The following is a 13552-nucleotide window of genomic DNA, read 5'->3' on the forward strand; positions in this document are numbered from 1 at the left end:
TGTTGTGTTAGTTTCTATACAGCAGGTTCTCATTAGTTATCTATTTTATATGTATTAGTGTATATACATTAATCCCAATCTCCCAGTTCATCCCATGCCCCCCTTTCCCCCCTTGGTGTCCATATGTTTGTCCTCTACATCTTTGTCTCTATTTCTGCCTTGCAAACCAGTGCATCTGTACCATTTTTCTAGATTCCACAAATATGCATTAATATATTTGTTTTTCTCTTTCTGACTTACTTCATTATATATGACAGTCTCTAGGTCCATCCACATCTCTACAAATGACTCAACTTCGTTCCTTTTTATGGCTAATATTCCATTGTATATATGTACCACAACTTCTTTATCCATTCATCTGTCGATGGACATTTAGGTTGCTTCCATAACCTGCCTATTGTAAACAGTGTTACAGTAAACATTGGGGTGCATGTGTCTTTTTGAATTATGGTTTTCTCTGGATATATGCCATTATTACTCAACATAGTTTTGGAAGTCCTAGCCATGGCAATCAGAGAAGAAAAAGAAATAAAAGGAATCCAAATTGGAAAAGAAGAAGTAAAACTGTCACTGTTTGCAGATGACATGATACTATACACAGCCACCAGAAAACTACTAGAGCTAATCAATGAATTTGGTAAAGTTGCAGGATACAAAATTAATGCACAGAAATCTCTTGCATTCCTATACACTAACAACGAAAGATCAGACAGAGAAATTAAGGAAACAATCCCATTCACCACTGCAACAAAAAGAATAAAAATGCCTAGGAATAAACCTACCTAAGGAGGTAAAAGACCTGTACTCAGAAAACTATAAAACACTGATGAAAGAAATCAAAGAAGACACAAACAGATGGAGAGATATACCACGTTCTTGGATTGGAAGAATCAATATTGTGAAAATGAGTATACTACCCAAAGCAATGTACAGATTCAATGCACTCCCTATCAAATTACCAATGGCATTTTTCACAGAACTAGAACAAAAAATCTTAAAATTCGTATGGAGACACAGCAGACCCTGAATGGTCAAAGCAATCTTGAGGGAAAAAAAAATGGAGCTGGAGGAGTCAAACTCCCTGACTTCAGAATATACTACAAAGCTAGAGCAATCAAGACAGTATTGTACTGGCGCAAAAACAGAAATATAGATCAATGGAATAGGATAGAAAGCCCAGAGATAAACCCACGCACCTACTGTCAACTAACCTATGACAAAGGAGGCAAGGATATACAATTGAGAAAGGACTGCCTCTTCAATAAGTGGTGCTGGGAAAACTGGACAGCTATATGTAAAAGAATGAAATTAGTACACTCCCTAACACCATACACAAAAATAAACTCCAAATGGATTAAGGACCTAAATATAAGGCCAGACACAATAAAACTCTTAGAGGAAAATATATGCAGAATACTCTTTGACATAAATTGCAGCAAGATCTTTTTTGACCCACCTCCTAGAGAAATAGAAATAAAAACAAAAAATAAATAAATGGGACCTAATGAAACTTAAAAGCTTTTGCACAGCAAAGGAAACTATAAACGAGATGAAAAGACAACCCTCAGAATGGGAGAAAATATTTGCAAATGAATCAACGGACAAAGGATTAATCTCCAAAATATACAAACAGCTCATGCAGCTCAATGTCCAAAAAACAAACAACCCAATCAAAAAATGGGCAGAAGACCTATATAGACATTTCTCCAAAGAAGACATACAGATGGCCAAGAGGTAAGTGAAAAGATGCTCAACATCACTAATTATTAGAGAAAAGCAAACCAAAACTACAATGAGGTGTCACCTCACACCAGTTAGAATGGAAATCATCAGAAAATCTACAAACAATAAGTGCTGGAGAGGGTGTGGAGAAAAGGGAACCCTCTTGCACTGTTGGTGGGAATGTAAATTGATACAGCCACTATGGAGAACAGTATGGAGGTTCCTTAAAAAACTAAAAATAGAAGTACCATATGAGCCAGCAATCCCACTACTGGGCACATACCCTGAGAAAACCGTAATTCAAAAAGACACAGCCTATTGTGTTTTACAGCTGTGTTGGTTTCACAGAACCTGTCCGTTTAGGAAATGGTTTCTGGGCTGTGAGCAGGTCCCACGGGATGGGTAGGAGGTGGCCTTTTGGGACGACGACATCTTTCCCCCACTTACAGTTTTGTCCCTCCCCCGAAACAGTTAAGACACTCAGCCCAGGCCAAGAGGTGAAGTTCTTGTTTATTGTTGCAGCAACTCTTACAGACATTAGCGTTCAGTTAAATAAAGGAAGAGAACACATTAAATACATCACAACCCCCAAAACGGTATGGAGGAGGGGAGGGAGGGCCAGCCCGGTGACCAGACTGTCAGAGGAAGTACATTCAGTGGGTGTGCGGCATCAACATTCCAGGCTCACGTGTATATAGATCTTATTTATATATTTATTTATATTTATATATAGAGATCATTGAGTTTTGTGTATACAAAGAACCATATTGTTACAAATACAATACTATACTTCTCCCAGCGCTTTACAATAAGCTCTATTTCACCCTCTTTACAGAACAATAGTACAAGTTCATACTCTAGGGACTGCTGAATATGTACACGGAATTTCCTTCCCACACGGTCCTCACGACCGCCTTGATGGAGGGTCGGGACGTAAGATCAGTGTCGTGTGCTCAAGTCGGACTCAACCAGGGAAGGAGCAGACAGACATGAAACTCAAACCAGCAAGTGGCCTTGTAAGTGGGAGAGTAAACACACCTAAGAGGAGGTGCCCTTGGTTGTAAACATTGTTAACAGCCTCACCGCTGGGCTGAGGGACCCAAGAAGGGCTTGTGGGTGGGTCTCTTCTGTATGCGGACGGGGTGACGGGTGTGAAAAGGGGTGGTGGGAGTGATGGGGAGGTAGTAGGTTACTCTGGGACTCTCTGAGGCCAGTGCTGATGGGCAATGTTCAGAAAGCAGACCCGGCTGCAGGGACTCGGAGTCCAGTGCCCCGTGATGGGCTCCAGGCCTGGAGGAGCCGCTCCAGTGAGGGGAGCAGGCTCCAGGCATTGGTCTCTGGGGGCTTCGTCCTCTCGTGAACCCAAGGCTGATGGTGGCTCCCTGAAATGCTCACATTTGAGAAGGCAGAGGCAGGGTGGGTTCTGGTGCATCCTGGCTGGACCAGGAGGGGTCGACGGATCTAGGAATCTGTCCCCAAAGCTGAGTCACCAGCATGTCCTAGCCAAGTGGCAAGAGTGGCTTTCTGCCTGGGGCCATGTTTGGGAAGGCTGTTCTGTACATAGTCTTCCCCATTACATGGGGTTTCAGATATTTACATATGTAACTATATATACTGGGATGTCAGAAGGGAAACAGACCACCACTTCCCGTGGGACTTTCAAAAACAGTTACTATTAAGATTCTGGCTCCTTGGTTAACTTCCAAAGGTGGGCTGATTCCCTCCATCCAGCGGGAGCAGGGAAAAGAATACACTACAGCCCTCTGAACCTGGACCAAGCTCCGGAAACATTCGCTATCTGGGCGTGAGGAGCCACTTTTACGAACACAGAGGTACGTGGTGGGTAATCTTATGCTGAAATGTTAGCCTTCTAGGAGAGTTCACCACACTGGCCTTTTCAGCACCTGTCAAACTTCCCAAGATTTTTGTGCAGTAGCAATAGAAAGTATATTCTGTCTCTTCTCTCCTTTGGGTGAAGAGCCTTATATAATTATGTGGGAGGCTGCCCAGGGACATGCTGGTGGGGTTCCCGTCCCCTGGCCGATTGCGGGGGCTCGGAATGGGCCCTCGGGCAGGCGGCTCAAGCGGTCACCCTGGGAGCAGATGGCATGAGCCTCTCTCCAGTGACTTCCCAAGGCTCCTCATGCCTGAAAATACCACCCAGAACGCTTCATTCCTATTTTACTCGCTCCTTCTGGCAAAGGAAAGATGAACTTAGGACTCTTTAGTATTTAATTATATGTCATCAGACACTACGGTTTGGTAAATGGAGCTGAGGTTCCCGGCTCCTCACGTTTGCAGTGGGTCAGCCTTGGGGCTGGTCTCCCAGCAGCATTCAGCTAAGTGTCCTCAAAAGTCATCCAGGGGTCCCAGACTGCCCAGCCTGGAGAAGGGGCAGCCCCTTCCTAAAGGGGACATGAGGGCAGCACAGCCACTCTTCAGCAGGGCCTGTCCCACGGTCACACTGGGAGTCCAGCCACTGACGCCACTGAAACAACCGGCTTTCCTGACTCTAAGCAGAAAACTCAAGATGGCACAGAGATCCCAGGGGCACTGACCACACAGCTCTCTGGCACAAGTATCTTGTTCCCAACCTTTTCATATTCACTTTCTCCCTCCCTGAAATCCCTCCATTCGACGTATAAACCCATACTATCCAACACGTGCTCACCGGGTTCCTATTTCCATGGACACAACATAAATAACGCAGATGTTGAGAAGAGGGACTATATTAATATCACAAAATATATTAGTTTCTCTTCCCCTGTCTTTGCAGAGGTCACGAGCAAAACAAAACAAAAACCAATCCAAGCCACACCCCACCCACATGAAAACAAAATGCTCTTTGGACCAAGAGTAAGTGAAAACTGGCTCAGAATCATGATATTACTAAAACATCTGCACCAAACTGAGACAAAACCCATGGACATGAGGCACCTGATAAAACACGTAATGTTCCACACCAAATAAAAGCTTTTTCAGGCCCACGAGGCAGCAAGATGTTTCTGGAACACATTTGGGGCTTCTTAGGCATCGCTTGAGGTCATGATTGTCCCCTTAGTTTTGTGGTTTATATACTGTTCTGGGCCCTCAAATGTCACATCCTGCCTCATGGTCCTGAGTGGAGAACAAGGCTGGTCCCACCTTGGGCCAGGAAGCATAACATGATTCCACCGGGCCTCATCTTCAAGGGGAACAGTCCATCGCTCCCAGACTCCCAGTGTGGGATGTGTGTGTCGGGTGGAGGCACGAGGGGAGTCCACCAGAACACTTCTAGCCAAGGCGGTGCTGGCAGGGCCAGGCCTCAGCCTCAGAGGGGCGGTTCTCTCCAGACAGGGCTCACCAGTCCCTGCAGGCCTCACCTGCTGGGGGAAGGGGCCTCACATGGAGGTGACGTGGGTTTTCCAGGGGCTCTGGGTGCCTCACTGGCGGAAGGGAGGAGGGAAGGCTGAAATATATGCAAGTGAGACCGTGTACGTACGTGTGATATAGAAGGAGGCAGGAAGCACCTGCCTGTGTTTAGCTAATGGTTGCTAACCTTGGGAAACCAGGGTGCCCTGGGAATCGCCCAGTTCTCTGCAACACGAAGGTATTCTTGTCCACGGCAGTTCCCCTTCTATCCTGGGTGAAAAGGTTTGCATTAGAAAACACAATTATGTTGAAACTAAAACTACAGAAGAGGCATAAGGTTGGCTCAGAAATTCTGGGCAGAAATAATGTATGATGCCCCACGTACATGGTGGGCAGGCATATCCGTAAAGACACGGGCTGGTCCTCCCTGTTACTACCATATTCCCAGAAATTGACTGGAAGAGAGCAGAGATCAGTGGTTGGATCATAGGCACTGCTGAATCAGCTTCTTCACCCCTAGGAGTTCCTTCTAAGAGGTCTGCACCTCTTAGGAAGGAAAGATCCTTCCTGAGCGGTGACAACCCTCTTCAGGACCCCCAAGGGCCCTTCAGGATGGTCCTGGGCAGATTCTGGGTGGATACTGGCTGCTCTCCAGCCTCAAGGGAGTGCATACAAAACTTCCCTGGTGTTAAAAAAAACAAAAAAACCAAACTAGAGAGAGACAGAGAAGGAGGTCTCTGTGGATTCTTTTCCTTCTGTGTCAAACCGAGTGCTGGGTATGAGAGGGGAATGTCTCAGTGGGCACACAGATGTAGCACGAGAAACACAACCACAAGTGAGGAGAGTCCTCCATGCATGCTGCCCGGGGGCGGGGGTGTGGCTTCAGATGTAGACGGGCTGTTCCTGGGCCGTCAGCAGTCTGTACATGGCAGCCGGCATCGTCTTCATGTGAATCTGAGGGCAGAAACGCACTTTAGTGGGGGGACCGAGGCTCTGAGAGCTGTGTGGGCACTGCTCCAGGGCTAGCGGGAGAGGCGGCACCTCTTGCCATGGGACGCCTTTGAAGGTACACCCCTCATCCTCCCACCATTCCTAACAGGGGCCTGACCCAAGTGGCCTCCAGGAAGTACGGAATCCATGGGCTTCTAAAAAGTGAGGGTTGACAGAGAGTGGACAATGAAAACCAGGTAAGGTGGTTTATTTCCCAAAAGCTCTTGCTCTCACCAGGCCTGTTTTTTTTTTTTTTTTCAAAAGGACAAAACCCTTAAAACAGTAGGACTGCTGTGGGGTTTTGCTGCTCCTGCCTCCCTCCCTCCCCGCCGGCAGGAAATCAGCCCCAGAACAGCTGTTCTGACCCCTGCCCAGCCATACCAGGGGACTGTCTCTGGGGAGCTGTTGATTAGATTTGAATCTGACTTAAAATCTTCCAGGCACATTTGGCAGGATTAGCTGGGAAAAATGGAGAGAACTTGGGCAGCTATGGCAAGAAGATGCCCAGATCGGAGAACTAAAAAGAGGAGGTGGGAAAGTGATGCCAGAGAAGGCTGAGGGTGACGTGACGGGATTTTGAGGAGCAGCTCTAAGATAACCACTCGTTACCAGGTTTAAATTCTGGTCCGAGACAGACTGTTCAGTGTGGAGGTGTGCTGAGGACAGGGAAGGACACTCAGGAGGGCTTCGTGGAGGGGGTGAGCGCACCGGGGGACCCCCAGCCCCCGACTCTCCCTTACCTCCCCAACAGCATTGGAGAGGATGTGCACGATCTTCTCGTGTGGGGTGGCGACCACGCTCTGCCCGTTGATTTCAATGATGCGATGTCCCACGCGGACACCTCCTCTCTCCGCTATTCCCCCTCGCATGAGGCTGCAGATCTATTAGAGTCAAAGGCCAAGTTACCCACCCTGGCCGGCATCGCCTGCTAGGGAACTGGGAGACTATCTTTTCTAGAATCCCCCATCCCCAGCACTGTCATCTCTGAGGAGCTGCCATGGTCAGGCTGTGGACATTTACATCTCTTTGTTCCTTTTTATAAGAGCTAGGACTCTGGATGCCCAGATGGCCCCCTTGTTCTCGCACTCTGCACAGGGGACGCAGCACGTCACTGGATTTCGCGGCACAGTGAATTCTGAGTACTTTTCATCCCAGCTCGCTCTTGGTAAAAAGAGCTGTTTGGGCCTGTCACAGAGCTGCCAATGTTTTCAAACTGTCAGCCTGTGTAACACAGTTTAGTATTATCTGGGACTCAAACACTGAACTGTGTAATGCTAGCAGCCTACTTTTTAGGGTCACAGTTACCTGAGTTAAAATGGGGCTAGAACCTGCTAGAACCCCACTTCGTGTTCCAAAGTGTGGCCAGCTAGAAGGCAGAAGCTCCCTTCAGCTGTCCCAACTCAGTGGTTCTTGTTCAAACTCCCTCTGGCAGAAATGATAACATGGCTGGTTTTCGTCTCAGTGCAGCCAGGCACTGCGGTGGGCAGAGGCTGCAGGCTGGGGGAGGGCTCTGGGCTCAGTGCTGCAGGCTATAGCCACCCCTACCTCACACACAAAGCAATCGGAATTTCCCAAAAGAACATGGTTTGAATTTACAGAGCTGACTTTTTCACTCCTGACTGTGTACCTTTCTTTAAAAGCCTATGCAGGGGACTACCCTGGTGGGGCAGTGGTTAAGAATCCGCCTGCCAATGCAGCTGCCAATGCAGGGGACACAGGTTCGATCCCTGGTCGGGGAAGATCCCACATGCCGCAGAGCAACTAAGCCCGTGCGCCACAACTGCTGAGCCTGCACTCTAGAGCCCGCGAGCCACAACTACTGAAGGCCGCACGCCTGGAACCCGTGCTCCGCAACGAGCCACCGCAATGAGAAGCCCACGCACCGCAGTGAAAAGTAGCCCCCGCTTGCTGCAGCTAGAGAAAGCCCGTGCGCGGCAACGAAGACCCAACGCAGCCAAAAATAAATAAATAAAATAAATTTATAAAAAAAAAAATTAAGGGAGGAAAAAGAATAGGGTTTTTCTATCTGCAAAGATGAATGCAGAGAGAAGGAGGGCACATCCAAAATCTATAATATCAAGAAGGTTACAGATTTGTCACCAAAGCCCAGAACTACTATGAGTCCAGAACAAGGCAAACCAGGACAAAAAGGGAGTAGTCTTGACTATGGAGTTTGTGATGAAGGAAAAGTTCTGGAAATAGCACTGATGGACACAACCACTTTTGGAATGTACTTAAAGGCACTGAACTGTATGCTTAAAAATGGTTTAAATGGCAAACTTAATGTTGTGTATGTTTTATCACAATAAAGGGGAAAAAAAAAGGAAGTATTTGAAGGCAGACATCCAGGTGATGAAAATACTCTTTATCTCCCAAGTGCCAAATTCAGGTTAAAAAGGCAAGGCAGAGATCATTCAGGCATAACCCACAGGGCTGGGTTCTCAGCCTGGGCTGCACTGGTATCACCAAGGGTTTGGAAGCCCAGCCCCCAGGGCTCTTCGCCCACCACCCTGGGAAGCTGCTGGCTTGTGGGGGGGGGTTGGGAAGGTGCGTACCTCAAACTATCTCAAGCTGGCAGCTGGGAGGGTCACCCTGCGCATCACAGAGTCGCTGGGCTCTGGGGCACATGGATCTGGGAGGGTCCCTCTCTTCCCCCACAGAAGGCACAGAATTCTCTGCCCATGGAGGAAGTGAGTCTGCCTTCAACCATTCGTCCCTTCCTTGCTGGATTCTTTCTGGAAAATGACCAGCTTTCAAGAACAGCCCCAAAACCCAAACCCTGGGCCGCGGTTTCGTGTGTCAGACGTTTGGAAAAGGTGTGGGGTTGTACTTACAATTCCGTTCTGGACACTGAACCCCAGCTGGTAGCGAAGGTCTGGTCTCCGGATCAACACGGTGGTCACTGGGGGACACCTCACGATATTCAGCTTGACCCGGGCCTGATTCTTCAAGCCCTGAAATGTGAATAAAGCACAGGGGATTCGATGACCGTTGATGCCAACAAGAGAGAAATGCAGACGGCACCAAAGGCAAAAGATGCTGCACTGAGCCCCGGTCTCTTCGTTGACTCCACAGTGCCCCGCGTCCAGCCTGATAGCGCCTGCGTCGGACAGTCCAAGCTAGATTCTGTCAACCTAGGGGAGAAAACCATTAGGTGTACGTGGAGCCCTTTTAGCCCATGCAGAGACCAGTTTCTGTGGGCAATGTCTTCATTTTGGGAAACGGGCTGCATTCAAGGCATCTGAAAAAGGCGATCGTCTGTGCAGCTAAGAGGAAAACTGCCACATGTACATTTTGGCTTGAAAGATGAAGGATGCACAGTCTCTCTCCTGGTCAGGTGGGAGACAAGCACGAAAGGAACTTTTTCTCTGAAATGCATACTCGTAGCATTTCCTCCTTTTCTAACAAAGGACAACTAATTCACACAACAGCCCAAGTCATCAGGGCTTGCTGTGTCTCGCCCCTGGTGGTCCTGCTTCCCCATTCTCTCTGCCTGTTAGGGATTCTACAGTTTATCGACATTCCCACGAGCATCTGGGGGGAAGCAGGGCACAGAGGCAGGACTGCAGTCAGTGAAGGCCTCCTTGGGAGAATGAATAGGGTGGTAGACCAGCGCTGGTGGAGAGAGAAGTAGGAGGAAATAGGGCTGAATGGTCATCTCCGATTTCATGCTCCCTGGTAACTCGTCCCCCCCTCTAAATTGGAATGGAGTATAGAGGCAAAATTGGTTTTTAAAGATAAAGAGGGACTCCATCTGGTTTCTGAGCCTATTTAGAGAGCTTTTTTCACCCCACTCTGACCTAAGCGGAGCTCAGGCCTGTCTTCCTGCCCCTTGAACACATGCTCAGCAGGGACCAGAGCCCGGGTCTGCACAGGAGAACCCCTAGAAAATCATCACAAAGCTACGCTTTCCCTCATTCAGGCAGTGGGAAGCTTCTTCTCCTGCTGGTCCCGCCACCGACTTGTGAGCCTCACCCAAGAAGAAGGTGCCAGACAAAAGTAATTCAGTCCCAAAATGAACTCTCCCCACCCCCCGACATCTCCCCAGCCTGCGTGCTCTGCCTCAGGCAACTCCCACTTGCCAGATGGTCCAGACCAAATGGCCAACAGCAGGTGCTTTCCAGCCCGCTTCCATCATGGCACACAGGGAAAGGGCCAGGGTAGAGAGACCACACCGCTTGTGGCTGGAGGCCCTGCTTTGAGAGCTGAGGCGGGGAGAACTCAGCACTCCTGTCTGATGCCTGTCCCACTGCACTCCCAGCTCGCGAGGCCAGCTGATTGGGAAACAGCGCCAGGCCTGCCAAGGTCCACTCCTCCAAAGGGCCAGAGCTGAGGGGAGAAGCTCTTCCTAAAATATGGTACTGTGGGGTGAGTGGACAGCCTCTCCACCAGCAGAGGAGGGACAGGCAAAGGTAGGCTCTATTCCACCAAGTCCGTCGTATCCCCTGGAGATGCCCCCCTCACCCCCCCTGCCCCATCAATTCACAGACCGGTCCAGTGTGTGACCTCTATCGGCGAAGTGGAAAGAAAGGCCTGGGAGGACAATGGCAAATCCATTTCAGCCCAAAGGGTGATCGCCTCTTAGTCTATAAATAGAAATCTGTAAATTCCACAACCACTGTGGCCAACTGTCACCCTCCGACCAGTCTGCAAACACTCTCTCTGCGGGAGGTCAGGACTTCTGCTTCACATTTTACGGATGAGGACGCAGACGTGGACATTAAACCTGCCTCGTCTGAGGCTCAGTGGGGTCCGGACGGGGATAAGGGAGCCTCTGCCTTCCTCACAAGCACCTTGGCAAGCAGAGAGGTGAAAGTGGTGTGAGATGACTTTGGTGCCAACAGAATTTGTGGCAAGAGTGTAACTTGCCCCTCTGAGTGGCAGGAGGGACCCACACACCTTTTGCTTCTAAGTAATGAGGATACACTCTAGACTGAGGGATGGATAGGGGCTTTTTTGGCCCCTATGCTCGGCCAACAGGTCCTCAAAGTGGGGACACCCCACACCAGCAGCACCAGGACACTTGTTAGAAATGCAGGGTGGGGGCAGGGGTAAATTAGGAGGCTGGGATTAACATATACGCACTACTATATACATAACATAGATAACCAACAAGGACCTACTGTATAGCACAGGGTACAATACCCAATATTTTGTAATAGCCTATAAGGGAAAAGAATCCGAAAACGAATGTATACACACACACACACACACACACACACGGATAAATGAATCACTGTGCTGTACACCTAAAACTAACACAATATTGCAAATCAACTATACTTCAATAAAAAAAAAAAGCAAGAGTCTGGGGTCCACCCAGACCTACAGAATCAGAAACTGCAGGGGTAGGACTCAACAATCTGTGTTAATGAGTCTTCCCGATGACTTGATACACACTTCCTGGCGATACACTCAATTTTTGATAACTGGTACAGACCACTGCCGCAGAACAATGAACTCACATGCACTCAGGGATGATCAGAGTCAAACATGTCAGTTTACTACTCATACCTGTGGCCAGTGTGCTCCATGAGAGCATGGGCTAGCCACGCCAGGGGGAGGGTGACAGAGTGCCAGTTGGCCTGGTGTCCAGTCAGCCACCCCCATGTGTGTGAGCACCCCTAAGGTCACTGTCCATTAAAACCCATCCTGATGACGAAACTAGCCAAACCACCTGTCACTGCACGCTGACTCTTCCCAGGCACCGACCTGGAGTCACAGGAGCTGTCTCCTTTAATCTCCTTGACAAACTGGCAGCTCTAATTATGCCCATTTTATAGAGCAGGAAACTGCGGCTTCACCACTCACCCAAGTTCACCCACAGCAAGATTCTGTCCCAGGTCTATTTGTATTCAAACCCAGAGCATTTTCGCCTACACCGTGATTCCCCATATAGACAATGGGAGGGTGTGTGTTATTCATGAGTAAAGCCTACTGGACAGAGAAGCCAGGGAGAGTGACAGAAGGATGAAGCTGTGCCCCCAACCTTTTCGCCCAGCCTTGCATGGGGCCGTGTTTTTAGTTTACTCACCTTCCTGGCGAGACTTCAGGGCTCTGGCTCCCTGGCTGCCCCACTTCCTTTGGGTGATTCCAGCTTGTCCTCTCAACGTGTGAGTTTTGAGGAGGTCAGTTTAATTCCCCACCCCCAGCTGTTTCCTCAGTCTCCTGAGTTGCTGTTTTCTGCAGGACTGGAGCCTCCCAACGGCTGTGATTTGGCTTGTGGTGACGTGTGTGCACTCGCAGGCAGCTGTTACCAGCATCCCTCCGTGGTTTCTGAAACCGCTCTAGGAAACTTCTCCGGTTCAAGACATGTTTTCAAATGAGAGCGACAGAATGTGCCGAGGGCGATTCTCCTGGGGTGGAGGAAGTCTGCGGAGGTCCGGGCCTCCTGCACAGCAGCAGGTCCCGTCACCCATGCCCATGGGGATGTGCTGGAATTCTTCCCCTAACAGTGGGACCAGCGGGGCTGGGTGAAGAGGCCTCTGCTTGGTCAGGAGACCTGGGCTGCAGCTGTGTTTCCTCCACCACAGCCCGGAGGGCCTTAGACCCTCTATTCCACCTTCTACCTCAGTCTCCACATCTTCAAAACAAATGCTGAAACCTACTAAGAGCTCTTCCACTTCTAATTGCTACGATCTCAGCCCTTGTTATGCATTTTTATTCTTTCCTAAGTATGTCTGCTGACACCACCACATCTCAACCATCATGCTCAGAAACAGCTATTTCTAACATTACAAATCGGCTTCTCTTTTGGGGGTGTTGCTCAGATACCACTCATGCATATATTTCTTTTTCCCTTGAGAGCCCCCTCTTTATCACTCAATCAGTAGATATGTATGGATCACCTGCAATGTGCCAACCATGTGTTAGGCGCTGGGAGTTGGTGGAGCCAGGCCTCCGGGAGCTCAGGGGAGGGCTGCGGGCACAGGCAGGGCAGCCAGAGTCCATTCCCCTTTCTCTCCCCACATCACAAACTACAAGACCAGGAGTGTGTGGGAAACAAGAGCAAAGGATGATGAAAATAAGGAGCATGTTGTCAGAAACACAACCCTCCAGATAGAGCTACCCGCTTTAAATGTTTGCAACTATGAAACACTGGGGTTGTTCAGGTATGTCTGTGAGGCACAGGAAAACCTTGGAGAGCTCCTGAAAAGCAAGAGAATGACTCTATTTTTTCTGTTACCTAAAAAGTCCACATCGCTCTGGTGGGTTCTTTTGTGTACATTGATTTAAGATGCTGATTTGTCCCTGAGTGAAAGAATTTCTAGACTGGGGATATCTGCTGCAAGACGAAGCCCAGAGAGATGGCAAATCTGAAACAACCAGACCACGCACTTGCTCTGCTGTTCCCCATCAATGCTTCAAGTTGGGTCCCATTAACTCGGATTTCTCAGCTGCCACTTTATTGGAGGTGCCGATTAAATAAATGGTCATTTCGTCCCCATGACAACAGTGGAATGGTGTAGCAAATTAAGAAATATGGTGG

At 48.9% G+C, this 13552-nt stretch overlaps 1 protein-coding gene across 7 annotated transcripts in view; it reads right to left on the reverse strand.

Moving 5' to 3' along the window:
* Window positions 1-2213: 2213 nt before the first annotated feature.
* Window positions 2214-13552, reverse strand: part of APBA1 (amyloid beta precursor protein binding family A member 1) — a 239709-nt gene continuing 228370 nt past the window's right edge. For 6 of the 7 annotated variants that reach the window (XM_049710928.1, XM_004276413.3, XM_049710927.1 and 3 more), the window contains 3 exons: window positions 8898-9017; window positions 6804-6944; window positions 2214-6027 (listed from right to left, as the gene is read on the reverse strand). In XM_049710928.1, coding sequence (XP_049566885.1) covers window positions 5956-6027; window positions 6804-6944; window positions 8898-9017 — 333 coding nt within the window. In that variant the 3' untranslated portion in view covers window positions 2214-5955. The other variant, XM_049710930.1, reaches the window with a different exon arrangement.

This window comes from Orcinus orca, chromosome 6 (genome assembly GCF_937001465.1).
Source record: "Orcinus orca chromosome 6, mOrcOrc1.1, whole genome shotgun sequence".
Classification (NCBI taxonomy): domain Eukaryota; kingdom Metazoa; phylum Chordata; class Mammalia; order Artiodactyla; family Delphinidae; genus Orcinus; species Orcinus orca.